At 46.7% G+C, this 26,157-nt stretch overlaps 2 protein-coding genes across 3 annotated transcripts in view; one reads left to right on the forward strand and one right to left on the reverse strand.

The window, feature by feature from the left end:
• The window catches only part of RTF2 (replication termination factor 2), a 42,726-nt gene extending 18,761 nt beyond the window's left edge, over positions 1 to 23,965 (forward strand). The window contains exons 6-9 of one of the 2 annotated variants that reach the window (XM_079719434.1): positions 19,290 to 19,403; positions 22,245 to 22,299; positions 22,407 to 22,502; positions 23,324 to 23,965. In XM_079719434.1, coding sequence (XP_079575560.1) covers positions 19,290 to 19,403; positions 22,245 to 22,299; positions 22,407 to 22,502; positions 23,324 to 23,502 — 444 coding nt within the window. In that variant the 3' untranslated portion in view covers positions 23,503 to 23,965. The remainder of the gene's footprint in view (positions 1 to 19,289; positions 19,404 to 22,244; positions 22,300 to 22,406; positions 22,503 to 23,323) is intronic. The other variant, XM_079719435.1, reaches the window with a different exon arrangement.
• Positions 1,378 to 7,458, reverse strand: LOC307063354 (beta-1,3-galactosyl-O-glycosyl-glycoprotein beta-1,6-N-acetylglucosaminyltransferase 7; the record flags this gene model as incomplete). Its single annotated transcript, XM_079719433.1, has 3 exons — positions 1,378 to 1,601; positions 5,227 to 5,322; positions 6,489 to 7,458. The coding sequence occupies 3 exons, from the start codon at positions 7,456 to 7,458 to the stop codon at positions 1,378 to 1,380; spliced, it is 1,290 nt and encodes a 429-aa protein (XP_079575559.1).
• Positions 23,966 to 26,157: the final 2,192 nt, after the last annotated feature.

A 26,157-nucleotide genomic window follows, 5' to 3' on the forward strand; every position in this document is an offset into this window, starting at 1 on the left:
AGAAATGTTTGTTTAAACAGAGATTTTTTTTTTTTCTTTTTTTTCGGTACGCAGGCCTCCCACCTCTCCTGTTGCGGAGCACAGGCTCCGGACGCGCAGGCTCAGCGGCCATGGCTCACGGGCCCAGCCGCTCCGTGGCATGTGGGATCTTCCCGGACCGGGGCACGAACCTGTGTTCCCTGCATCGGCAGGTGGACTCTCAACCACTGCGCCACCAGGGAAGCCCTAAACAGATTTTAATATGCTGTGGTTAGCTCGGGTTTGATTTGTGGGCTGTGCTTTCAGAGCCTCTTTTCCTTCTATGTAGTTTTCATGCTTTTCAAGGGCTATTTTCATTGAGTGGATTTCATTTCATTTCTCTGTTTGGGAAGTGTCAGTTCACTGAGGGGTTATACTTCGCCCTTGAATTATACATTTATTTCTTTAGTGTCCTCTCCTGTGGTTCCTGTTTTTCCTTTATTTTAGTTGTTTTAAGTTGTGCTATTTAATAGTTGTATATTTCCAGCCTTGTATGACACCGTGAGCTCTTTTTTAGAAAGAGAGTATATTAAAAGTCCTCGACAAAACAGCAAAGATTCGTGGACTTTTGGCAGACCTGAATCTGTGAGTAGAGAGAATTAAGACCATTTATGCCTTTCACCTGTGCTGTTCTGTATGGTAATCATCAGCCACATGTGACTATTTAGATTTCAATTACTTAACATTTTAAAAGTTAAGGTTCACTTAATCAGCCACTGCAGCCACGTTTCAGGTTCCCAGCTCTCCCCGTGGTCGTGTCTGGTATCAGACTGTGCAGACGTAGACCGCTGCATCATCACAGCTGCACGGCTGCAGGGACCTAGGGCGGCCTTGTAGGAAGTTGTGTTTCAACTCCAGAATTTTATTTTACCCAAAGGAAATAGACTCTTCCATGTTTTTCTAGGATTTCCAGAACAAAGTTACATTGTTCCCAGCCAGAGATAAGCATATTTTCTCCCATTTTCTGTGGGAGTTTGTTCTTTTTTAGAATCTCATCCACAGTAGTATATCTTTAAGACAAGATGTGTTCTTATTCTAACCTGAGCCTGGATCTAAGTGTCTGGGGGACTTTGATTTTCAGCAGCTGTTAAGTGAGGCAGTCGAGCCTCCAGGTCACTTACCCAGTCACCAGTGGGACTTTGAGTTACTTTTTCTCTTGTGATTTCTTTCTCAAAGCCGTAAAAGTGGACTATAATCAATAGCAGAGTCTTGTTGGTAGCACGTTTCTAAACTCATTTCAGGACTAACTTGTGTCAAGGAATTATTTTCCCATTCTTTTTGGTTGAATGTTCTCTGATTTCAAGTCAGGGAAACAGAATTATACCAGTAAGAAAGCAAACATTCTCTATAACTTCCAGCTCAGCGGTTCAATTTCTTATTAAAATGACTCTGCCGTTGGAAATGCCATTGTGGTTCCACGGGGACTTCCACCTGCCCTAGAACTTTAAGTCTGTGCCACCGCTCCAAGCATGAGACCACAAGAGGCTCGGTCGAGTCAAATTGGTTGGCAAACAAAGAAGGTGATCGAATGATCCAGGGCAAGTCTTCTGGTCCGTACACACAGACGTCCTGGACATAGTGGCCTGCAAAGGGAACACAGAAACTTAGCTGCCTTTGTTCCGCGTCAGTTTACATCCACCTAGAAAAGTGATGCACTTCTAAGGTCATCTGTAAGGCCTCTCTCTGCTTTATGCCAGTTCAGGTTAAATGGGGTTTCCATGATCGCTTTGACGGGCTTTTATGTTGAATTTTGAATTCATGATGGAAGGGAAGCTTTCATTCGTTTGGTTAGTGATTTCTGAAATGTTTAATGGCTACTTTAGGTGAATACTGTAGAATTTTAGCTAGTCATGAGCACGAGGGAGAAGTAACAGCCATCATTTGCCAGATAACACCTAAATTCTGATAGCTGCTGTTTTAAGTTCCATGAACTTTTCAACTATTTTCCTCGGTTGTGGGTTGTGTTGGTTTTAATAAGTCATTGCTTCAACCTTCTGTTGGTTTTTCAGAGTGAGTTTGATATAAATAGAAGTAATTAAAATTGGAATTCTAGTTTGAATCCAGTACTGATTGGACTCCTTCGAGGTGAACTCAGTAGCACGTTTTATGTGTCTGACACTGTGCTTGACTCTTCCTACTCTATTTTTTTTTTTTTTTTTTTTGCGGTACGCGGGCCTCTCACTGCTGTGGCCTCTCCCACTGCGGAGCACAGGCTCCGGACGCGCAGGCTCAGCGGCCATGGCTCACGGGCCCAGCCGCTCCGCGGCATGTGGGATCTTCCCGGACTGGGGCACGAACCCGTGTCCCCTGCATCGGCAGGCGGACTCTCAACCACTGCGCCACCAGGGAAGCCCCCTCCTACTCTATTTTAATCCTCCCACCAACAGTGGGAGGTGGTTTCTGTCATCACCTTCAGTTCGCAGAGGCAGGAGTGCTCAGTTTGCATGTAACGGAAATTTCTGTTCATTTTGGAGACCTTGCTCTTTTCTCTGCTCAGTGCTGCCATGCTCTCTCCCCCCTGCTGATACTGTAATCCAACTTCCAGAAACCTATCTTAAGGAAATATTATTTAAAAGGGTTGGAACCGCATGCATAGAAATGTCCAGTGTTGTTTGTAAGACTGAAAAAAATCAAAAGGAATCTTTTCCCTGCTAAGCGTGCATTCGTGTAGTAAAGGGCCTAGAACTGGCCCATGGTGAGCATTGTATGCGTGAAAGCTGTTACCATGATCAGAATCTTTTTAACTGATAGACTCTTGGTGCGATGTCACAGAATCTCAGTAGTATTACATTTAACCAGTTGAAAGTATAAATATGAAGATAGTATGAAAAGCTTAGAACATAGTGAAAGAGGAATCAACTGCACCTTGATCGTAACTGCATACTCTATAGTTTATGTACGTATGAACTGGAAGGGAACACAAATAAATGGGACTTTGTCAGAATTGGGTTAATGCTGTTTTGGTGGTTAAAAATAAACAAACTCTTTGTTGCTGATGGCAATGGGATGGCTCTGCACTGTGTGCAGAGCTGGGCCATATGCTCCCCCAGTGGCGTGGCACCAGGCAGCCGCACCTGGTTTGAGACCCAGCTCTGCCACTGCCTTTGCCACTTCCTGTGCCACATCCTGTGACTCTGGGAGTGACCTCACGTCTCTGAGTCTGGGGTTCCTCATCTGTAAAGTGTGCGTAATGATAGTTTCTACCTGCAGATCACTGTGAGCATCGACGGCAGGCCCAGAGCCAGGTTCCAGAAGGGTTTACCACAGACCCTACAACAGTGCTTGGCCTAAGTCGGGACTGACTGAGTGCTGGCCGGGGTTGGCCCTGTACTGCTTTGCTAGCAGAACCATTTGCACAGTGAAGCTAGTGAAGGCAAGCACTTTCTGAAGTGTTCACTTGTAGGGATAATGATTCTCCTTAAGACGCGCAGGCACTAGGGTTTTTTTTGCAAACATTATTAAAATACTCAGATTTTGCTACTCTAAGAATTTGGAATCATTACTTTATCATTGACAGCCACAACCCTTCATGACATCTTATATACCATTGGTGAATCACTTTTTCAGGAAGAATCTGAGCCTCTCCTTTTCTGAGCATTTATCCGCCAGTCCTGTCAACCCCTGTGTAATGACAGTGAGCCACTTACTGTCTGAAGAAAGGCCAAGGTTGTTTGTTAGCCTGTCGTTTAACTGTCACCTTCTTTCTATGTGACTATCCCCCTAGCTGAATCATATCTACCTTTTAAAAAATACTAGAAAATTATTCCAGTCCTTCTGACCTGGTACCTGTCAGGAGGATGGCTGTGCACATGGCAGCGGGACTTGTTTGTCTTTGAACTGTTCTGGTATTAGATTGTCCATTTTTTGTTTGTCCACAACCTGTTTCTTTTAGGTCAGTCTTCAAATCAGCTTGGAAACTGGGCGAACCTAGTTTATTTTGCATTATCTGATATACTGTATTCAGACCTGAGGACTGTAACCGGATGCCTTGTGAAAATAGGTTATATATCTCTGCAGTAGCTCCCGTGGTGGTTAGGGAGCTGCTTGTGGACAGACAGCGCAGGGCCCAGGTATCCCTGGAGAGCACGTGCTCTGCCGGAGCCGCCTTCACACACGGCTTTGCTCCAGTCTTCCCGCGTTCTCTGTCCACCACCAGCTGTGGCCCCAGAGACGTCAAGCACGCTCTGTTTTCCTTCCCCGGAGTACACCAGAGAACTTGCCATCTTTCTACTGGACTCATCCGTATCATGCTATGAATTGTGTGTCATCCATCGTTTCCTCCCTGAGACTGTCTGCTCACCCTGGGGGTTCGGGGGTGCGGAGCGCCAGCCCCAGAGAGGAGGCACGGATAACTTCCCAGGAGCCAAGTTCTAGCTCTTCGGCTCCGGAGGTGTTTTCCCCGAACCGATGCACCTGAGAGCTGCTCTGCAGCCAGCCAGCTAGTTCTCTTCTAGACTCTTCACAGAACAGAGATGTCCTCTCCTCCACCCCAGATCTGGCTTTTGTGTATTGCCCTGGTCACTAAAACCTCTGGCACACAAGACAAAGGGGCAAAAGAATTCACAGTCCCTCAGGGAGAATCTCCTGAGGGCAAAGCAAAGAGACCTTTTTTCAGCAAGAACTGCCTAAGAAGTATGGGGGGCAGCTGGCTGACCCCACCGAGGAGCATATACCTGTGTTATTCAGGTGTCTGTTCTAGTAAAGAGACCCAGGGAGACAGAGAGCTCATTTTAAATAAATGTTAGGGTTTGAATTCTAGGAGCAGGTGGGAAAAGCCAGATAGCTCATGTGTTTTTACCTTAAAACTTTAAAAGTTGCTGCCCTGTTGTGTGTTCACTTTGTGAAAATTTATCGACTCAAATACTTAGAATTTGTCTACTTCTCTGGATATTATAATTAAAAGGAAAGTTTTAAAAAAATTGACACCGTGCTAGTTGGATCATCACTAATTCTTCCAGATTGAAGTAAACATGACTGTCAGTCTTCTCCCACTGTTTTCGAGGCAGCAGTTGTACAGTTTTTATAAAATTTGAAGGTGTTTTGTGGCTTGGGTTTTGTTTTTGTTTTTGTTTTTGTTTTGGCCACGCTGCGCGGCTTACAGGATCTCAGTTCCCAGACCAGGTACTGAACCCAGGCCCCGGCAGTGAAAGCCCAGAATCCTAACCACTAGGCCACCAGGGAAACAAACCCCTTGGGTTTTGTTTTTACCTTTGCAGCCATCATGAACAGTTCCCTCCTTGTTTTTCCACTTAATGGCTCGAACGTTTCCTTCCCAGCCAGTGTTTGGGGTGGAACCTGGAGCATCTAAGGGAAAACACGTGCAGGCATACAGTGAGCAGATGAAGGGAAAGCCCAGCCTCATTCAGAATTCATGTTCTCATCTGATGAAAGGCTAACGCTTCTGGGGGCGGGGTGTGTGCTGCACCTGTGGCAGTATCGGGGTGGAGCGAGGTCCCGTATTCCGTCTTTGTGCTTAGATTTCACTTTTCATCCCTTCCTCCATCCCTAGTAACTCACCTAGTATTGACAGCATGTTATGTTGGGTTTCTTTGGATCGCGTTTTCTCCGCAACAGCTCTCTGTGGGTGATTTGAAAGGATTTTCAGTGGATATGAGAGGTTTTAAAAAGCGCCTAACCCATTTCTGCTGGATTTCATTGTTTGCGCTGTCGCCTGGACTGACCGATTCGCTTAGCTGTTCAAGCTTGAAGCCACATTCGCAACAATCAGCTTTATAGAAAGAGCAAATAAGCCCATTTAAAGGAAGGCCTCAGATTTCCCTCTGCCTCTAAGAAAACCTATCTGAAGTATCATATTAGCTACAAACAAAATGACTAGTTTTAATATTTTCCATTCTTTTTTTTTTTTTTTTTTTTTTTTTTTTGCGGTATGTGGGCCTCTCACTGCTGTGGCCTCTCCCGCTGCGGAGCACAGGCTCCGGACACACAGGCCCAGCGGCCACGGCTCACGGGCCCAGCCGCTCCGCGGCATGCGGGATCCTCCCAGACCGGGGCACGAACCCATCTCCCCTGCATCGGCAGGCGGACTCTCAACCACTGCGCCACCAGGGAAGCCCATATTTTCCATTCTTAATGAGCCCCTAGCACGATACCTGGTGCTAGTAGGTATCCAGCAGTATCTAATAAGTGAAGGAAGAAAGGAAGAACTTTCCGAAGACCTGTGCTCAGAATTTTCAAAAGGCTCTATTTGAGGAGATGCACAATGCTGGTACTTCCTTCTGGAGAGGGAGCAAAAGCAGGCAGCCTGATCTGGGAACATGGCGCTCTCTCAGCAAACCTCAGATCCCTAAAAGCAAAGAGCCTCCTGGACTACCCCGGTGGAAGGTCTTACAGAATATAGAGCTGTTTACCAAGCCAGAGAGCTGAAATAGAAAGAATCTTCAGTTAAGGATACACTTCTCCTGTTGTTGCCTCTGGCCTGAACAGACGCTGTTTTGCTGGATTGCTCTTACCTTTCAGTCGGTTCAGAGTTACCCAGTAATGTCGCTCTGGACCGTGGATGTCTTTAGACCACCGAAGCATGTCTTTTGCACGGGTGTCTGTTAGTACAAACTCTACAAACTTCCTTGTTAGTACATAGTAAGCACTTCCAAAATAAATTGTTAAGTTATGGGGTGGTTCATCTTTGAATCTTTCATTTGGAGATACATAGATATCTTCTTCAGGGGTGAATTCGGGATGGCTTTGACTTGTCTTGGATTTAATGTTTGGTGGCTGGATTACTCCAGGAGTGATATTTTTATCATTCCATTTGCTTCTGATGTAGTGTATGATTTCTCTGTTAGTTTTGATTGGAAAATCCTGTCCACAAAGATTAATGACATAGTTCCATTGAAATTTGGAATGGACTAGATCTTTCATACAATTAATATCTGCCTGTAGTCTCCTAAAGCCAGTGTGAGCCATTTTCTCTCTCGTTGATGAAATAAAAATATTTTCAAAACAATTAACCAGAGATTGCACAACAGTCTTATACTCCTTGGGGGCCTTTTCATCAACATGAATACAGTAAACATTTTGAGGCACATAAATAGCTCTGAGAAGCTGTACAAACATAGCCATCTCCTTATGAATCGTTATAATACATGCCAGAGGGAAGGTGCCCTCTTCTGCAGACAGGGGTCTGGTTATGAAATGCAACTCCTGGGATAGCCTGGAACAATTTCCTGGTCTGTGTAAATGAGCAAGTATTTCAGATCCATGAGGGTTTTTACAGAATTTTGCAATTTGGGGAGCCATCTCTTTCCCTTCAAACAAAGCCGAACACAGTTCATCTGGATAAAAGCCACATTCCACTACTGCTGGGTAGGTGGGTTCCTCCTCTGGTTCCTCAGGAGTTGGATTCCTTAAATAAAGAAAAATGAAGATGCAAATGGCTGCGCACACGAGAAGACCTGGCTTTGTGGCTCGCAGCTGGCTCATGTTTTGAGCTCCGGTCGCCTTCTTATTACCATGGTTTGAAATGTTTTCCTCTAAGCTTCCTAAAAGAACAACAGGCAGAATTTAGGGTGTTGTTAACTCTCTTCCCCCCCCATCCCTGCTAACTCTATTGGCGTACACGTATTTAAAGTGTATAATTTGATCAGTCTTTATATACGTGTATACTCATGAAACTGTCACCACCGTCATGATAACAATCATTTCTTTTACCCCTAAAAGTTTTCTTGGGCCCCTTTTACTCCATCCTCCTTCCACCATTGTCTCTGGACAATCACTCATATGCTCTTGTCACCGTAGACTAGTTGGCATATTCTACAGTTTTATATAAACAAAGTTATACGTATGTACTTTTTTGCCTGGATTTTTTTTCACTTAGGATAATGATTTTAAGATTTCATCCACATCACTGCCTTTATCACCATTTTTCCCTTTTTATTGCTGAGCAGTATTCCATCAAATGGACGAGCCGCAATCTGTTTATCTGTTCATCTGTTGAAGGACACTGAAGTTGTTTCTAGTTTTAGGGTATTACAAGATGCTGTAAGCATTTGTGCACAAGTCTTTGTGCAGACCTATGTTTTTGTGTCTCTGGGGTGAATACCTAAGAGTGAAATGGCTGGCTCGCATACAGGTGTATGTTTAACTTCTTAAGAAATTGCCAGGTTCTTTTCCAAAGTGGATGTGCCATTTTACATTCCCACCAGCAGTGTATGAGAGCTCCATTTACTGTACATCCTCACCAACACTGGGTATGGTCAATTTAAAAAACTTTACCCAGTCTAATAGGTGCGTAGTGGTAATTCATTGTGGTTTTAACTTTGCATTTCTCTGATGACTAATGATGTTGACTGTATTGTCATGTGTTATTGCCCTTATCTTGGCAGATAAAAATCTCAAATATTTATTTTGGACATAGATACGGTCCTGTTCTGCATTATTCAGAATTTATCTTATGCCATTATTCTGTATCGTGTTATGAGAATATATCTTTCCAATAAAGAAAACAACAAATCAAGAGAAATTTTGTGATCACATAATTCAACTTGTTGAAATGAGTTTATGAATTGCTTTTAGAGAAGGCGTCAGTGATTAAAAACAAGATATCTTTATCTAATAAAATTATTTGATAATAATTTAGTTTCCTCTCTTGAACTCTACAAAGATGCATGAATAAGTATTTTAATTAATTAATTATTATTGGCATGCAAAGACCATCCTTTGGAATTTAGGGAAGAAAATTGATCAGGTAAAATGTCTATATTGTTAGTAGTTTTCTCCCTTGTTTATGAATTTTGTCTGTAGGTTTCTGTAAAAAGTCATATCACTGCTTGTTCCTACTTCCTATTTTTAAAAAAATATTTATTTGTTTTATTTTTGGCTGCGTCGGGTCTTAGGTGTGGCACGAGGGCTCCAGAGTGCGTGAGCTCTGTAGTTGTGGCGTGTGGGCTCTCTGTTGTAGCCCATGTTCTCAGTAGTTGCAGCGTGCGGGCTTAGTTGCCCCACAGCGTGTGGGATCTTAGTTCCCCAACCAGGGATCGAACTCGCGTCCCCTGCATTGGAAGGCATATTCTTAACCCCTGGACCACCAGGGAAGTCCCCCTACTTCCTGTTTTTAAAGACCCATTTACTTTTTTTTTTTTTTTTTTTTTTGCGGTACGCGGCCCTCTCACTGTTGTGGCCTCTCCCGTTGCGGAGCACAGGCTCCGGATGCGCAGGCTCAGCAGCCATGGCTCACGGGCCCAGCCGCTCCGCGGCATGTGGGATCTTCCCGGACTGGGGCACGGACCCGTGTCCCCTGCATCGGCAGGTGGACTCTCAACCACTGTGCCACCAGGGAAGCCCCCCATTTACTTTTGACCAGTGTTTATCTCAGATTTGACATTAGTCCCTTACCTTTCCACATCATTATTGCAAATGCCATTTGGATAAAGCATTAACAAGGCAGCATTTTGAGTTATCCTGTGTTCTTAAACTATGAGCCCATAAAAACTGTAAATGCTGATTGTGGATTTTTAAAATGTATTTATTTTCATTGTATAGTTTCTTTTTACCCATCATACTTCAAAAATAAAACAACCACTGCCCAAATATGTCAGGTTACGTTTTACTCTGGTTTGGTAAATGTTGATTGCCCCAAGCATAAAACGTTATGGCATAATTTTACAGACATTTTTATAAATTACATAATAACTTTTGTAAGCACAATCATCATTATAATTAACACATTTCATATCTGGTCTCTAAAATAGACACAACATGTATCATAAAAACAGAAATTCAGTTGGACGGAAATACCTTCTTGAAATGAAAATAAAGCCTTTAACTGCTTCTCTGTTAAGAATTTTGGTGAAAGGTAAACTATGTCCCATAGTTTGTTACATTTTCTCCTGTGTTTAGCTTTTGCGTGGGAAGGGGGTTTGGGGGTTTTTTTGGTTTGTTGTCTTGGTGGTTGTTTTTAAGCTTATAGTCAAAGTGTAAAACATGCTGGTCTCATCACAGAAATGTTAGCCCCACTTCACTGACAGACTATATACCCCATGCAGAGCCCAGGGGATTGGGTATTTTCAGTGTTTTATGATAATTAAGTGAAGACACGTCCCATGTGTAGTCCGTTGTCCTTCAGGGCAATACGTTGGCTAAATGCTTTCCCTCCCTTATTTATAAAGAGACAGGCACAGGAGCTTGGTCACAGTTAATCTGCTGCCTTTCTGCCTCGTGTTCTGTTAGTGCAGTGCTCACAGTTGACCAGTTAAATCTTCCTTTTGGCTCAGGTTCACTTTGAAATTTAGAAATCGGTGTGGCTAGAATGCCATGTTGTGGGAAGGGTCACCAGCTTTATTTTCATTGTTTCAGTACAAGCTTTTCCAGGTAGTCAGGACAGCCTTGTAATGAAGCCTTTGGAGACTCCACTGCTGCTGAATTTACATAGTTCTTGCTGTGGCTTTAACCTACATCTGGTGGATAATGTGAAAATTCCCACAGGAATCAACTCTTTAGGGCCTGGCAGTTTTTCCTTTTTAAATCATGGTGAGCATCATTTTCAGCTTTGCAGACATTTCAGTTCTTGGTGATTTGTTGTTGTTGTTTTGTTTCTATAATGTGAAATCAACTTTTGTAGTCATAATGAAACTGTAATTGTTAAACATGGTGCCTTTTTATCACTAAATTAATTTCCAAGAAATGTGATACTTTCCAAGTGAGAGGAACATGCAGCCCATTAAAAAAAAGTGCAGTCTTACTGATTGTTGAGCAATTTTTTTCCTCCACAAAAAGTTTAAATATTTATTTATTTTAAAGACTTTAGAAAGAGTGGCAGTTATCATTATACATCATGGAGCAGATAGAAAAGTTCTTTGTTCAGACCAGACCCAATTATTTTACCACTGCAGTGTTCTATTTCCTCATGTACTACTGAAATCACAAATGATTTATAAAATTATTATTTTGTGTGTGTGAGAGAACATTTTAAGGCTTTTTTCATATAGTGTCATTCCTTAAATTATCTTTCCTGGGCCTTATATATTTTGATAATCTTTTAGTTCCTCATATCTGCAGCCTTTGGTGTGTAGCATCATTAAAATATGTAGAGTGTACAGTAGAATTAAATAGCTTCCAGACAGTGAATAATGTTTTGAAGATTACACGTTCAGTTGACTGAGGACATACGACATCCAAGGGATTTTGTAGAATAACTTTCAGTAGCAGTAATTACCAAAGTTACGGTTAAAGATGGTGTTAAAATTTTTTCCTTTTTGTGGTACTAGAAATCACAAATGATTTCCAGTTATAGTTCTCAGAATGAAATTATTTTACCTTTTATTTATGTTTTTGTCCAAGCATAAAATATTTCCAAGGAGTTTCAAAATACGTTACTATCCTAATTATGAGAGCCGGCGAGCATATTTTCCTTCTTCTTTTCTGCCTTCTTTATCTGTCTGTAGTGCCCCTCTCCTACCGCCCCTACTGCAGGCCTTAACAGCCAAGAACAGAAGTCAGCAATATGGGTCTGGTACTATGTGTTGCCGCTAGAACACTTAAGGGCAGTCATTTTGAATTTGTTATGATGGGATTTAATTTGTTATGTAGGCTTTTCAGGGGGAGTTGGCAACATCCTGGATAAATTAATTATTTTGCTAAATCTTATACTTTGTGGGTTTTTTTTTTTTAATTTGGTTGCACCAGGTCTTAGTTGCGGCAGGCAGGCTCCTTAGTTGTGGCTCACCAGCTCCTTAGTTGTGGCATGTGAACTCTTAGCTGCGGCATGCATGTGGGATCTAGTTCCCTGACCAGGGATCGAACCCCGGCCCCCTGCATTGGGAGCACAGAGTCTTAACCACTGTGCTGCCAGGGAAGTCCCTCTTGTTTTTTTTGTTTGTTTGTTTGTTTGTTTGTTTTTGCGGTCCACGGGCCTCTCACTGTTGTGGCCTCTCCCGTTGCGGAGCACAGGCTCCGGACGCGCAGGCTCAGCGGCCATGGCTCATGGGCCCACCCGCTCCGCGGCATGTGGGATCCTCCCAGACCGGGGCGCGAACCCATGTCCCCTGCATCAGCAGGCAGACTCTCAACCACTGCGCCACCAGGGAAGCCCACCCTCTTGTTTTTTTTTTAAAGGTAATTCCTGTTAGTAAATAGAAAATGGGCATCTTTAAAGATGAACTTGTAATATTTTGCCATATATTCTATAGACTGTTACTGTTTTAGAGTATTAACATTAGCTTAACCAGATTAAACAATTTAGTCTTTACTTTCTGGACTGCAGATGGGGGTGTATGATAGTACCTGCCTCCTGAGGACACCAGGCTAGGGGTGTGGAGCAGCTGGCTGAGCGTTTCCCACTGAGCCTGGCCCGGGGCGGTGCTCAGTGCTTGAGTGGGGTGGGGCTACTCGTACCCACCAGTCCCAGAGCAGTGAGACCCTCAGACCATGAATGTTGGTTCTCTCTCCAGGTACTGCATGTTTGTCCTAAAGAAGTCACTGTAGCTGCAGCAATGAAAATTTTGTGTCTGTTATTTTTGTCATCTCTGGGCTCAGAATGATGTCCAAAGCACCCTACAAGTTAACAGTTTTTTCTTGAACTATTTGAGCTTTATCATAGTAGTTAGACTGATTTTGAATTCAGACCGTCAAAGCTGTCCAGTAAAATAAATGTCTTAATCATAACATGCTTATGCCTAAAATGTGTATACGTTTCTTCAGCCACTTTGATGTGAAGGGGAAAACTACATTTTAGGATATCCATTTAAAACAATCACAACAAAAGCAACGTTTTTGTTAGAGGACTGTTTTTTGAGAGGAAAAGATGCCTTCTACTTCTGCATTTTAAAATATTACTGATATTCCAATAGTTCTATTTTAAAACCATGGAGGAGGCACAGAAAAACATATTTTAATAATAAGACCTGCTCAGCCTGTGCCATTCAGGATCTCTGCATAGTTAACGAAGCACTTACCGAGAGAGGCTCGCATATGGCGTAGAGGTCCTGGCCGTGTCCGCGCCCAGCCTGGCTTTTTTTTTTCCTTCAGTTGCTTCCTTGCTGTGGCTCTGGCTGAAATCACATGAACAGAGTTGCTTGGCAGGTTTTGTTACCCTTTCATCCCTGGAGGATTTTATTCTTGTTGATCCTGACGCATGGGTTGGAAAATAGAACCTGTGTATTTCTTCAGGGCTGGCCCCCTGCCTTACAAAACAAACAGCAGAAAACACCCAGCCCAGGTGAAGGACAGTGCAGAGTAATTGTTGGATTCTGAAAGCTGGATGAAATCCTGGCAGTCCTGGGTCAAATTCTTTAAATGTTTTTAAAAGTAGGAGGCCAAGTTTGGTTATCGGACACTTTTTCATTAAAGGGATAAATAAAAGTCATTTAAAAATCTCATTTGACGGCTTCCCTGGTGGCGCAGTGGTTGAGAGTCCACCTGCCGATGCAGGGGACACGGGTTCGTGCCCCGGTCCAGGAAGATCCCACATGCCGCGGAGCGGCTGGGCCCGTGAGCCATGGCCACTGAGCCTGCGCGTCCGGAGCCTGTGCTCCGCAACGGGAGAGGCCACAACGGTGAGAGGCCCGCGTACCACACAAAAAAAAGAAAAAATCTCATCTGATTCCTAAGTAGCATTCGGAGTGCTTCAGCGTGGCTCTCCAGAGGCCTGACTTCAGGGAGGCAGGTGCGCCCTGCCGTGCCCCGTCCTCCCGCGGCCCGTCTGGGCATGGTTAGTAATGACTCCCTTTCGTTATTCTCCTCCGATGGATACTTTTCCTCCTAACATCCTTCCTTTCCTGGTTTACAAGGTCATCCCGCTCGCTGGACCTCTCTTTAGGTTTACCCCAGATGTGTCCGTCGGGAATAGTGAAGCCAAGAGACGTGAATCACACCCCGCAGAGACCCTCACCCTCGTGGGTGTCCAGACACCTGAGCTCTTTATTTAGTCAGCCGAGTTCAGCTTTTCTTCACCTGCTGCGGTGACTCGAGATACCTGTTGCTCTTTTGCAGAACAGATGTTGCTGTTGCCCTAGAAAGATTTCTTAACTAGGCAGATAGAATCTAGTCTCTTTAATCTTAAGGGGATGCAGCATTGCTGCACGTGTGGCATGTATGCCTTTTATATAAAAACAGGTCCGTGCAGCCTTTTAGTGGGGAGACCCTGTATATGTTTGCATGGAGTTGTTCACATTCTGTGAGTTGAGAGACTAATTTTATCAGACAAGAGTCAGGAAAGGAAAGGCCCCCCTGTCAGCTGGTGAAGTGTTGCTCCAACTCTGCCCCCAACCCCGAGAGCTTGTTTTAACTTGTCCTGTGAGTGCTGCTGAACTGGCCTGGCAGGTCCGTCCCTGGGGGAAGAGGATTGGCGCTAGATTTCACCTGGACCTCACATGCTTAACCTGGAAAAAAGCAGTGGAAGAACCTGAGAAAATGATGCGGAGAGTTGCCTGCGTGCAGCTTTATACTCCCATAGCTCTAAGGGAGACACAGAGTAAAACCAACCATGCTGAACGGAGTGTTGTAATAAATGGACAAAAAAAAAAAGGCTTAATGTATCAGCTTCTTTTTTAAAAAAATTATTTTGTTTATTTATTTTTGGCTGCATTGGGTCTTCGTTGCTGCACGCGGGCTTTCTCTAGTTTCGGCGAGCAGGGGCTACTCTTCGTTGTGGTGCGCAGGCCTCTCATTGCGGTGGCTTCTCTTGTTGCGGAGCACGGGCTCTAGGCGCGCGGGCTTCAGTAGTTGTGGCTTGCGGGCTCTGGAGCGCAGGCTCCGTAGTTGTGGCACACAGGCTCAGTTGCTCCGCGGCATGTGGGATCTTCCCAGACCAGGGCTCAAACCTGTGTCCCCTGCATTGGCGTGTGGATTCTTAACCACTGCGCCACCAGGGAAGCCCTGTATCAGCTCCTTATACTGATGTGATTCAACTAAAATTTTTGAAAGATGAAAATCCTAATAAATAAAACAGACATAGAGTGTAAACATGTAAATTACAAAAGAGGCGCTGTGAATACAGTGGGGTGTTTTTTTTTTTTTTTTTTTTTTTCCGGTACGCGGGCCTCTCACTGTTGTGGCCTCTCCCGTTGCGGAGCACAGGCTCCGGATGCGCAGGCTCCGGATGCGCAGGCTCAGCGGCCATGGCTCACGGGCCCAGCCGCTCCGCGGCATATGGGATCCTCCCGGACCGGGGCACGAACCCGTATCCCCTGCATTGGCAGGCGGACTCTCAACCACTGCGCCACCAGGGAGGCCCCGGTGGGGTGTTTTATGTTTCTTAAAGCCAAAAAGGAGCTGTGTTCTTCTGGTTTTTAGATTAGCATAAGTTTTTTTTTTTCCTTCCTTTACGTGGTATGATGGGCATTCTCATATGCTGTAAGGAGTGTAAAGTTCATGTGACCTTCTAGGGGAGCTATTTGGCTTTAATATTTCACTCCCTTTCATCCTGGTTTGAAATATTTCTTTAGGTCATGTTCTCATTGCTTCATTCAGCAATTTTTTACTGAGCATCCACTGTGTGCAGGACCCTGGGCTTAAGACTCAGCTACAGCCATGAAAGATAAAGACAAAACCTTCCCATTTGGAGCTTACAGTGTGACAGAGAGAAGCCCTATTTTAAAAGTCAATACACACATACAGGCATACATTCATTTATCATAAGCCATGAATACAGGAAACAGGGTTCTGTAATAGAGAACAGCCAAGTCTCAGAAGTGGAATTTGGGGGTCAAAGATGCATGTAATCAGTTGTTCATCACAATTATTATTTGTAAGAACAAAGATTGAGAAACCACTATTACATTTGTTTGTGATATAAATATACAGATATAGTAGCATATTACCCTTAATTCTGTTTCCTTCAGCACTTTCCTACTGGCCTTTTTTTTTTCAATATTTAAAAAAAATTAACATCCAGAGGTCATGTAATATACAACTTCTAGTCTGTTTTTCCTTTTAACATATAATGAGCATATTCTGTGTTGTCGAAAACTCTAAAATAACTATATACTCTTCCTTTTTAGGAATGTATTATGATTTATTTAGCCATTTCCCACCTTTTTTGGACATCTGAGGTACAAGTAGTAAAAGGAATCAAAACTGAAAATAGGGGCTTCCCTGGTGGCGCAGTGGTTGAGGGTCCGCCTGCCGATGCGGGGGACGCGGGTTCGTGCCCCGGTCTGGGAGGATCCCACATGCCGCGGAGCGGCTGGGCCCGTGAGCCGTGGCCGCTGAGCCTGTGCTCCGGAGCCTGTGCTCCGCAGGGGGAGAGGCCACAGCAGTGAGAGGCCCGCCTACCGCAAAAAAAAAAAAACTGAAAATAAATATATGATTTCACCTGTACGGGAACAGTACACATAGAAAAATGGGAAATACGGGTGTTTTCTACTTTGTGTACCTGTTACTTTTATAAGCAAAGAGAGGGTCAGTCCCTTTGGGCTGCTGTGCCTTTGCAGCAGCCCCCCTCCCTTTCTAAAGCCCCCCCGCCCTTTAGTCCACGGAGGAGAGCCCCTGTCTGGCAGCTGACATCGTGGCAGAAACCTGCTTCCTGCCCTGGTTTTACTTGCCTCCAGGGACGGGCCGCTCCACGCAGGGCCCTGGGTTCCAGCAGAAGCCTGGTGAGGTCAGGCATGACCCTAGAACAGGTGCGGGGCCCGTAGCTGGAGGGAGGGCCACGTGCTGCTGTTCCCAGGGGCTGCCCACTCAGGGCCAGGCAGTTGAGGCCTTGAAGGGTGGGTTCGGTATTAGTGGATTTTTTGAATTTTGGAGACAAAGAGCAAGATATCTCAGGTTTTAACGTGCAGGGTTCCCAGCTCAGTGTTGTTATTAGCAGCTGATTCAACTCTAGGACTACAACTCGGGTACAACACACCACAGCTGTAGGCAGGACAGGGCCCACCGCCACACGTAGACAACTAAACAATCGTGTGCAGGGAAGGAGGCTGCGGACCACTGGCACGATCAGTCAGACCCGGGCAGCAAGAGTGGTGAAAAGGCGCAGAAAGCCCGCGGGGGAGGAGGATGAGGGCTGTGACGGGACAGGGGGGCAGATGCGCTCAGGAGGGTTATTGACGCCAGAGCCCCAGCCCCAAGCCCCACCGGGCCTTATCTACCACCTGATTCTGTACCTGCAGATCCTTTTTCCTTCTCTCTCCAAGGAGGACAGCCCCCAGGGGAAGGCTCTGCCCCAGTCTCCCACAGCCCGGGGCTTCCCAGGTGGCCTTCCCCTGCAGAGGGGCTGTTCCCCTCCCCTGGCCTCCTGGCATCTCTGTTCTCCAGAGGCAGCCCTGGCCAGACGCCGTACCAGACGCCCCCTGTCTGTGCACAGAGCTCCTCTCTGTGGCACCAACCTCAGGCTTTGTGGGTCTTTACCACCTTAGAAAAGGAGCCGACTTTGACCTAGAGCTGTGGGTTTTGGACACAGAACCACAGTAAATAACCCAGCTAAGGCAGCAGCCAAGGAGAGTCAGCAGACGGTGACCGGCTCCTCTGTGTGTTAAGAGGTGCTGGGAAAGCTGTGGCAACTTTTAAGAAAAAGAGTAGTTGTGTGGCTTTTCTTGTGCTGAGAATGTTTTCTATCAGAGAGATTCTGGGCATGGACTCGGCATACGGCCGTCCTCACGGCCCAGGTTTGTCCAGTGAGCCAGCAGGGCCGTGTAGCCCTCAGATGGTAAGGGGCAGAGACCCAGGCAGAGTCTAGAGGAATCCGCGTGAGGCTTCCTTATGCTTTCTCCCTTCCACGAGGGGGCACAACTCCCAGCAAGGAAAATGCATCAGCGCGTACTGTCATCCCTCCCTATCGGTTGGGGGGCTGGGGGGATTGGCCCAGGACTCCCGCATATACTGAAATCCGCACATACTCAAGCCCCTTATATAAAATGGTGTAGCGTTTGCATATAACTGACACCCATCTTCCCGTCTACTTTAAGTCATCTTCAAGTTACTTATAATACCTAATATAATGTAAATTCTATGTAAATAGTTGTAAATACAGTGTAAATGTTACGTAAATAGTTGCTGGTCTATGTAAGTAGTTGCGGGGCCCTGCACTGGTACGTGGCAACTATTTATATAGTATTCAAGTGTTGCTTTTTGGAACTTTCTGGAAAATTTTTTCTTCCCAAATATTTCCTGTCTGAAATTGGTTGAATCCACGGATGAGGAACTCAGGTTATGCGATGCTTCTGCCTAGGGAAGCTAGTTAGAGACACGATGCTGAGGGCTGGAACTTGGAGCTCCATCTGTGTTAGGAAAATGCAAAACTGGTGATGGTTGAGTGTTCAGTGCCCAGCTCTGGGCTCCATTCCCTACGGCGTTACCCTTAATTCTTGCCCCAACCCGATCATGCTGGGAGTTCAGTATATCCCCATTTTACAGATGCGGTAACTGAGGCCAAGGTCTAGGCAGAGGGACTCTGGAGAACCCACAGGAAGAGGGAAACAAACCCCGAAATGGATGCTGGCCCAAACACTGTCCTCAGCAGGGCTGGCTCCCCAGGGAGCAGTTGAAAATGCAGACCCCCTGTGGGCATGACAGTGGGCAGCTGCAGCCCAGGAAAGAGCCGAAATGCAGGCTGTGCCTCCAGAATGGTCCTTCCCTTCTCCTGCTGGGATTTAGTCCATTTACCCTAATTGGCCAACTTCCTAAACTCTAGAACAGTGGTTCTCAAAGCCTGGTTCCCCCACAGGCAGCATCTGCATGACCTGAGAAAACGTTAGAAATGCAAATTATCGGGTCCCACCCTAGAACTCCTGAATCAGAAACTGGCGGTGGGTCTCAGGGATCCCCCCGGAGATGCTGATGTAAGGTCAAGGTTGCAAACCTCTGTGTGGCCTGTGAGATCCCCCGGCCTCTCTGTTTTAGCCTTGGCTCAGCTGTGTGTGAGTCCCACAGGTTCTTTATTAAGTCAGTCCTCATGAGATGAGGCAGCAGTAGGTGCTCAATGAGTATTGCTTATGATTCCTTAAACAGACATTTCCTAAACGTCCACCCTGTGCTTGGGTCTTTGCATGGGACCCCTGGAGGTCGGGTCCCGTGGGGAGGCCTGTAAGCAAAGAAGCCCAACACGATTAGGAAGTGGGAGGGACCCTGCAGAAATCCAGGTTCCTAGACACCAGCCAGGGCCAGTCTGGCAGGCAGGCCTGCTCTGCTAACTGTACACAGAAACTTTCCCAAGCAGGGCTCAGGGTCAAAAACTGGCCAAGCCAAGGTGCAGGCGGGGAAACAACAGGAATTTCCCAAGAGCTTGAGGACCAGTGGTTGGGCTAAGAGTGAGGGCCTGAGGGCAGCTGCTTTCCGCGTGGTGACGGAATCTGTCGTCTTCTCTCTTTCGTCCTCTCCAGTGTGGGGCTGCCTTCCAGGAGGACGACGTCATCGTGCTCAATGGCACCAAGGAGGACGTGGAAACGTTGAAGAGGAGGATGGAGGGGAGGAGGCTGCGAACCAAGCTGGGGAAGGTACCGGGGTCCTAGGCTCGCCACCTCACCTTCCCGAGTTGGGGCGCAAGTCAAGTCTGCAGGTTCTGCCCCGCCGCGGCCTCTGCCCCAGAGCCCGTCGCAAACCCGCCAGCTGTGCTGCTGGCGCTGGTTCGGGGTTCGCTGCGATCGAGGCGGTTTTTATGACCAGGCGGGCCCGGGCTCTAGAAGATTCCAGGCGGCCTCGCTGGGTCGGGCTCAGTGGTCTGCTCTGCTCTCGGCTGCCTCATCGGTGAAGGGGGGGCGGGTGTGGGCAGGAGGGTAGAAAAGCTCAGGCCTGTGAAGTGCGTCCGGAGGGCAAGGCAGCCACCACGATTGCTGCGCGGGCACTGAGTGTAAGAGGCTTGGTGTCACACCTTGTAAAACTGAGGAGGAGTAAAAGTCACCACCCCCAGCACCTCTGGAGAGCCTGTGCGGCCCAGGTTTGAACGTCCTAGAGATCTGGGGGGAGCCCGGGGCCTGTGCTTCCCACCCACTCCTGGGAGTGCAGATGCAGACGCACACACGCATGCGGCCACACACGCATACAGACACATGCAGACACACACAGGCATGCAGACACACGCACACATGCAGACACACACACGCACGCACAACCCCTCCTTGTGCTCCCTGGAGCGAGGAAACAAGCAGCCTTCCCCCCCGTGGAAGCTGCCGCCTGGCCATCCTGAGCCTCCCCTGGCCCCGGCCTTGAATGGCGCCCCGGCGATGCTTGCTGATGCCCGGTGCTCTGGGTCGGGGGTGTTGGGGTGAAGGCTTTGCTTTGCGCCCCAGGTTTAGAACCACCTTCCATAAGCAGTGGAATCCGTGCTTAATGATCTGATGTGATGAGCAGGCTCAAAACAGTTGATCAGCTAAGAAATCATTCAATGTGTCATCGATTCTGGATCCAGTAGTAAATTTTGTTATTTCTTGAGCCCTTACAGGTGATAGCCATGGTCTTTTTTTCATCCTTTAAAAAAAAAAAAAAAAAGGTTCAGGGTAAATGTGGGAGAAACTTCATGCCATCAGAACTAAGGCAAAAGAATGCCTAAAGTATTAGAAAATTAGTTTCAGTATCCTGAGGACATAAAATTGTGAAGAGAAATAGCCTGCCTGGTTTTGTGCTACTGGCGTGCATTTACCAGTGATGTAATAATTAAAGATTTTTCAGGGTTTTCATTTTTTAAAATCATAATAGAGGAAAGTGCAAGACCGTATCACCCTGGAAAAATATATAATTCATGGTCATGAGGCTTTAAAAAGCTGAGAATATGATAGCAGTAGCGTTATTGTGTGTGGGTCCAGAATTCTCAGAAAGAGCCAAACCACTGGCATTTCCTCCTTTGATAGCTTCACTTGGGTAGAAAATAAATAATGTGTGTGAATGGTTCTGTAGTACAAGGAATTGTGCCCAGCTTTAGTGATCAAATACCAGTAGAAGTACTCCGTGAAGCGGTCTTGTACGAGGTTATTACAACATTCATGAGAAATAAAGAGACGCTCTGTCATTTAAAGGGGTGAGTTCGGGTTTAGAAGCGAATAGAAGTTTGAGGTATTTTTGACGACATTTACCAAAAAGGATCTGCTTGTTCTTTGTTGCTACTATTGATCGAGTTCAGTTTTTAAGAAGCACAAAAGGGAAAAACTGTATTTTAACGGAAGCTCCTAGAGACATTGGTATGGTCATTAGCCTTCTTCTTACTTTAGTGAGTTGTCTCCTCTGTCCCAGGCTTCCTGCCAAGTTGTTCAAAGCCCGGTGGAACTAACATGCCCCTCTCCGCAGAATACTCCCCGGACCTTCTGGGAATGCTTCCTAGAGACGGCTACCAGGAAACCAAAATATTTCCCCAATATACCCGCAGCTGGAGACAGGGCATAGCATTTCCTGTCTAAGGCCTCATTGCTCGTGCTTTTCAGATAACCTCAGCTGTGAATGGAGGGCTTAGAAATAAGCAGTTTTCTGCATGTTTTTTCTTTTTGAAGGATGAGGTGTTACCCTCATAAATTTGAATGCATGTCTTGCATGTGTGAAATGAACAGGACGTGTTTATGTTTTATGCAAGTGTTATAGATCACGTAGCATATATATATTACAGGTTCAGGGCCACTGCCTGAGCAAGGTCTTTGGTGTTTTCTAGTGATGGGAGCCTTCTGAAACGTTTAGGCTGCGTATCTCTAACGCCACCTTTTGCATGCTTAGGAAAACGGCATGTTTAAAGTAAATTCTCTGAGTGAACCTAGGTCCTGTTTGTCCTTTCTGTGATTGAATCAGCTGTGTGGTTTTAGAATGGTTTGTTTCATTTCTTAAATTTTTGCTGACCAATTTAACTATTATGAGTGACAGAATTCTAACAGAAGTAATCCAGAGCCGAGGAGAATTGGCTAAAGTGTTCTTTAGTACAGGCCTCAAGTCCTTATAGTTAAATACACAAATGTCAAAGCAGTTGGACAACTTTGAGGAAGTCTTCCTGGAAAGGTTAAGACCCAGTACCGGCTGGACTTACGTTGTCATCCAGTTAACTGCTCTTCTGTGTGCAGTCGTCACCATTAACACTGACTCTTACCACTAAAACCTGTCCTCCGCACCTAGATGTTTTGCGGGTGTGGTTTTGGAATGTAACTATACAGCTGAGCAGATCTCTACGGATGTGTCATGTGAGGCGAGAGTGCACAGCTGGAAACACGTGGGGAGGCCCGAGGTTTAGGGCAGAGGATCAGCGGGACGCCTGCCCTGAGTGACCCGTGCGGGCCTCTCACTGGGCTCCCGGGCTGGCGGGAGCCACACTGACACCGAAATCAGTGAATCTGAGCACGTGTCCGCCCTCCCCTTTCTTTTCACAGAAAACAAAGAAACCCAAGGTGGCAGAGTCTCTCTCAAAATCAGATGTCAGTGAAGGTAAGATGCTAAAAGAGGTCCTTATTTTAGCAAAAGTAAGGCCATAGGCCTGTTTCCTACATAAGTTCCTGATGTTGTTTTGTTTTGCTTACTTCGTTCTTTCACAGAAGCCCCAGGACCATCAAAAATGAAGACAGGGAAGCCGGAAGAAACCAGCCTTGATTCTCAAGAGAAGAAAACCACCTCGGCTCCCAGAAGTGCAGGTGGGTCCTGTTGAGACGGCAGTGGGCCACTTAGACAGCTGGGAACCTGCGTGGGTGCGTCACGGTTTTGCTGGCGTGAATTCGAGAACTCAAGCTCGTCCTAATGAATAGTTCACTGTTCTCTGAATAGTTCACTGAGCTCTCTTGGTGGGTAACTAAGAAACAGTTGATTCACCTTAGAGCAGGAGCCCTCTCGAGACGGAAGGGGTGTGAGCACAAATGCCAGTTTTCCTGTGGAGTCTGCACTCGGGGCCAGGCTAACAAGGGGCGCCAAGGCCTGACTCGGGCGTTCCCTAATTTAAGGCTGGGGCTCGCTGTGCACCCCGTGTGCACTCGAGCCAGCCCTCCTCCACCTGCTCTTGACCGAGAGCCATTTTGTTTGCTGGATAGTCCAGGATTTAGTGCCTTTCTCCCGAAACTCACTACCTTTAGCAAAGAAAATAGTATTTATTTCACAAAGAAGAAAAGCACAGATTGATGAGGTAAAGGAGTGTGTAAACCTGTGGTGTAATCGTCCTCCAGAGTGTTCATGGGTTCCAGTACCCCAGACACACACCTCAGCCACCTGGCCTCGGGATCTGATGTACGTCATCCCCGGAGCTGGGACCAGTGCCGTGAATATATAGCAAGTAGCGATGAGTGTGATTTTAAATACAGTAGCTTCATTTGTTTTTAGGACTTGGCGATTGAGATAACATAGTTCAACATTCATCCCCAGAAAGCAGGAGGGAAATTCCTGGGATTAATGAACTTTTGAGGATGTGACGTTTGGAATGATCTGTAGTCCCAGCTTTAAAGTTTTGGGCTTTTCATTTTTCCAGCAGCACAGGGGAGCTCTTCCGGAAAAGCCGGGAAGCCTCCGTGTGGAGCCACGAAGAGGTCCATCGCCGAGAGCGGAGAGTCAGAAGCTTACAAGTCCCTCTTCACGACCCACAGCTCCGCCAAGCGCTCCAAGGAGGAGTCGGCCCACTGGGTCACCCACACGTCCTACTGCTTCTGAGGCCCGGGGCACGGCCTCGGCGCACCCCAGAGCTCGGAGCCGGCGTGGCGGGGCAAGACGGGGTCTCGGTGACCCTGCCGGCCCCACCCCGTCGCCCTCTCCGCTCACCTCCTCCCCCAGAGCGCGTGGACCTGCCCACGGCCGGCCGAAAGCACGCTGGCCGCGCTATTTATGCTTAAAATAATTAAAGACGCCAGATTCCTCACGGGTATGTGGTTGGCTCATTTTGACTCAGATTCTCATGGTTTTGCTCGCGGCGGTTAATTAATTAAACAAGCCAGGTGAAACCGAACTTGAGGAAGGACGAGTCTGCAGTGCGTTCCGCCTGCAGGGCCGTAGGAGGGGTCGTCTCAGCGCCAGGGAGGGGACTGAGGGGCCTTCCTTGCGGATCGCCTTGACGAGGAGATGTAGTTGGCACCCGATGATTTCGTGCGAAAATAAAGTAGTCTAAAGTCTGCTCCGGCTCTCGTCTCTGGATTTTTCTTCTTTCTTCCCCGAACGTTGAGTAAGAAAATTGCAGCCATTGCACTGATAGCGATTGTAGTTCTATGACATCATGTCAGTTCCACTTTCTCTCTCAGCAGAAGATTATAAAAGGGGGAAACTGTGCGTAAAATTGGTGTATCTTATCCATAAAGTGTGTTGAAGTGAATAATTAATGAAATTCTCCTATGAGACTAAGAATCAGGAACATCCAAGTTCAACACTGCCTTTCTGGAGACAGTTGTATCATTCAGATGGTTCTTTATACCAGATCCAGGGCCCTGGTTTCCATGAAAAAGCAGGCAAAGGAAACACAACATTGTAAGTCGGCTGTACTTCAGTAAAATACATTTTTTTAAAAAGCAGGCAGGGCTCCCCTGGTGGCGCAGTGGTTGAAAGTCCGCCTGCCGATGCAGGGGACGCGGGTTCGTGCCCCGGTCCGGGAAGATCCCACGTGCCGCCTAGCGCCTGGGCCCGTGAGCCATGGCCACTGAGCCTGCGTGTCCGGAGCCTGTGCTCCGCAACGGGAGAGGCTGCAACAGTGAGAGGCCCGCATACCGCAAAAAAAAAAAAAAGCAGGCAAAGGAGCTGGGAGAGGAAGGTCGGAGGCGGGAGGGAGCAGCCTCAGAGGGAGGATTCTGGGGAGGGGGTGGAGAGCCGACCACAGCCTGCGCTGTCCCCGGTCCTGTGCCTCAGCAGGGTGGGAAGTTGGACCCGGGGACGTGTTGACGTTGTGAATATAGAGGAGTTTTAATCAGAAGGATATTAACCTCAGTGAATTTCTGTTGTGGACTTTTCCAGAACAAACCTGAAAATTATCTATTTTCTTTCCCAGATCAGCATTTATATACCTTTACATACAGGTAAGTCTGGTTATAATAGCCGTGCCTATTTCCTAATCAACCCTTGGGCCTCGCGCCCCCTGTAAGCCCTGCACAGATGCTCTCGGCAGGGAGCCCCACGTCCCCACCCGAAGCTGGGGGAGCATGTGCCCCAGGGCAGTCTGTGCCGCTGGATCCCACTCTCCATCTCCCCTCCTGGTTTCAAACCATCTCACAGAACTTCATCACTCAACACAGTTAGAGGCACAGTGCAGGCACCCAGTGGACCCTTGGTTATATCCAGCAGAAGGCTTTATTCCCCGGGAATAAGTGTGAATCAGGTGACCCAGCGGAACAGGTACAAGCCCTGCGTTCCATTAGTCGGGACTTTTTGTTTCATGTCATTTTTAGAAACTGATGGTTTCTAGTGCACTGGCCAGTGAGCCCTGGCTGTACTCCTGGCAGCAGACTCTATCGTCCTGCAGGCTGTGTCCCTCTCACCTCAAAGAGTCTTCACACCTGCCTGGGTGTCAACCACTTCCCCATCTTATCCAGCCAACTCCTGATCATCCCACACATTCCACCACCTGAATGTCTTTTTCAGGAAAACCTTCCTGCCTGGACCAACCTAGAGCTGACCCCTTGTGTTCTCTTAAAGCTCTCTGTTCTTATCACATGTTATTTTTTTCTTTTTTGGCCACACCGTGCAGCATGCAGGATCTTAGTTCCCCAACCAGGGGGTCGAACCCGTGCCTTCTGTATTGGGAGCGTGCAGTCTTAACCACTGGACCACTAGGGAAGTCCCCTTATCACAATTTTAATGAAATAAATGATACTCTTAATTAACTCAGGCATTGCACAGTCAGGTGAAGTCAATGAGCGTAACTGTGAGGCGATAGGGAGTGGTGGGGACTGTGGAGAAAACATGGCCACCTAGAGGGGCGGTTGCTCCTCACCTCCAGCAGAGAGGGGCCCCCACGTTACCAGATGCTCCATACTTTTCAAAGGAAACTTAGTTTCCTGTGAAATCTGGCCTTTTTAAATGAAGCCCTCCCCCTACCGACATTTAAATATTGGCAAATAATCATTTTCAGAAACAATGTAGGCCAAACTAAGTACATCAGTGGCTCCTAGTCTGTAGCCTCTGTTTTTTTGGTTGTTTTTTTTTAGCCTCTGGTTTAATATCTTGCTTTCCCACTAGGCTCTCGGCTCCACAGGGGCACATGCCCGGGCTGCTCTGCTCGCCACAGCATCTGCAGTCAACAACTAGAAAAACAAAACTAGATGGACTCTCCCAGTAGAGCATGAGGGTCAGAAAGAACATACTGGCAAGGAGGTGGCCTTCTGTCAC

Source organism: Hyperoodon ampullatus (genome assembly GCF_949752795.1).
Source record: "Hyperoodon ampullatus genome assembly, chromosome: 14".
Taxonomy (NCBI): domain Eukaryota; kingdom Metazoa; phylum Chordata; class Mammalia; order Artiodactyla; family Ziphiidae; genus Hyperoodon; species Hyperoodon ampullatus.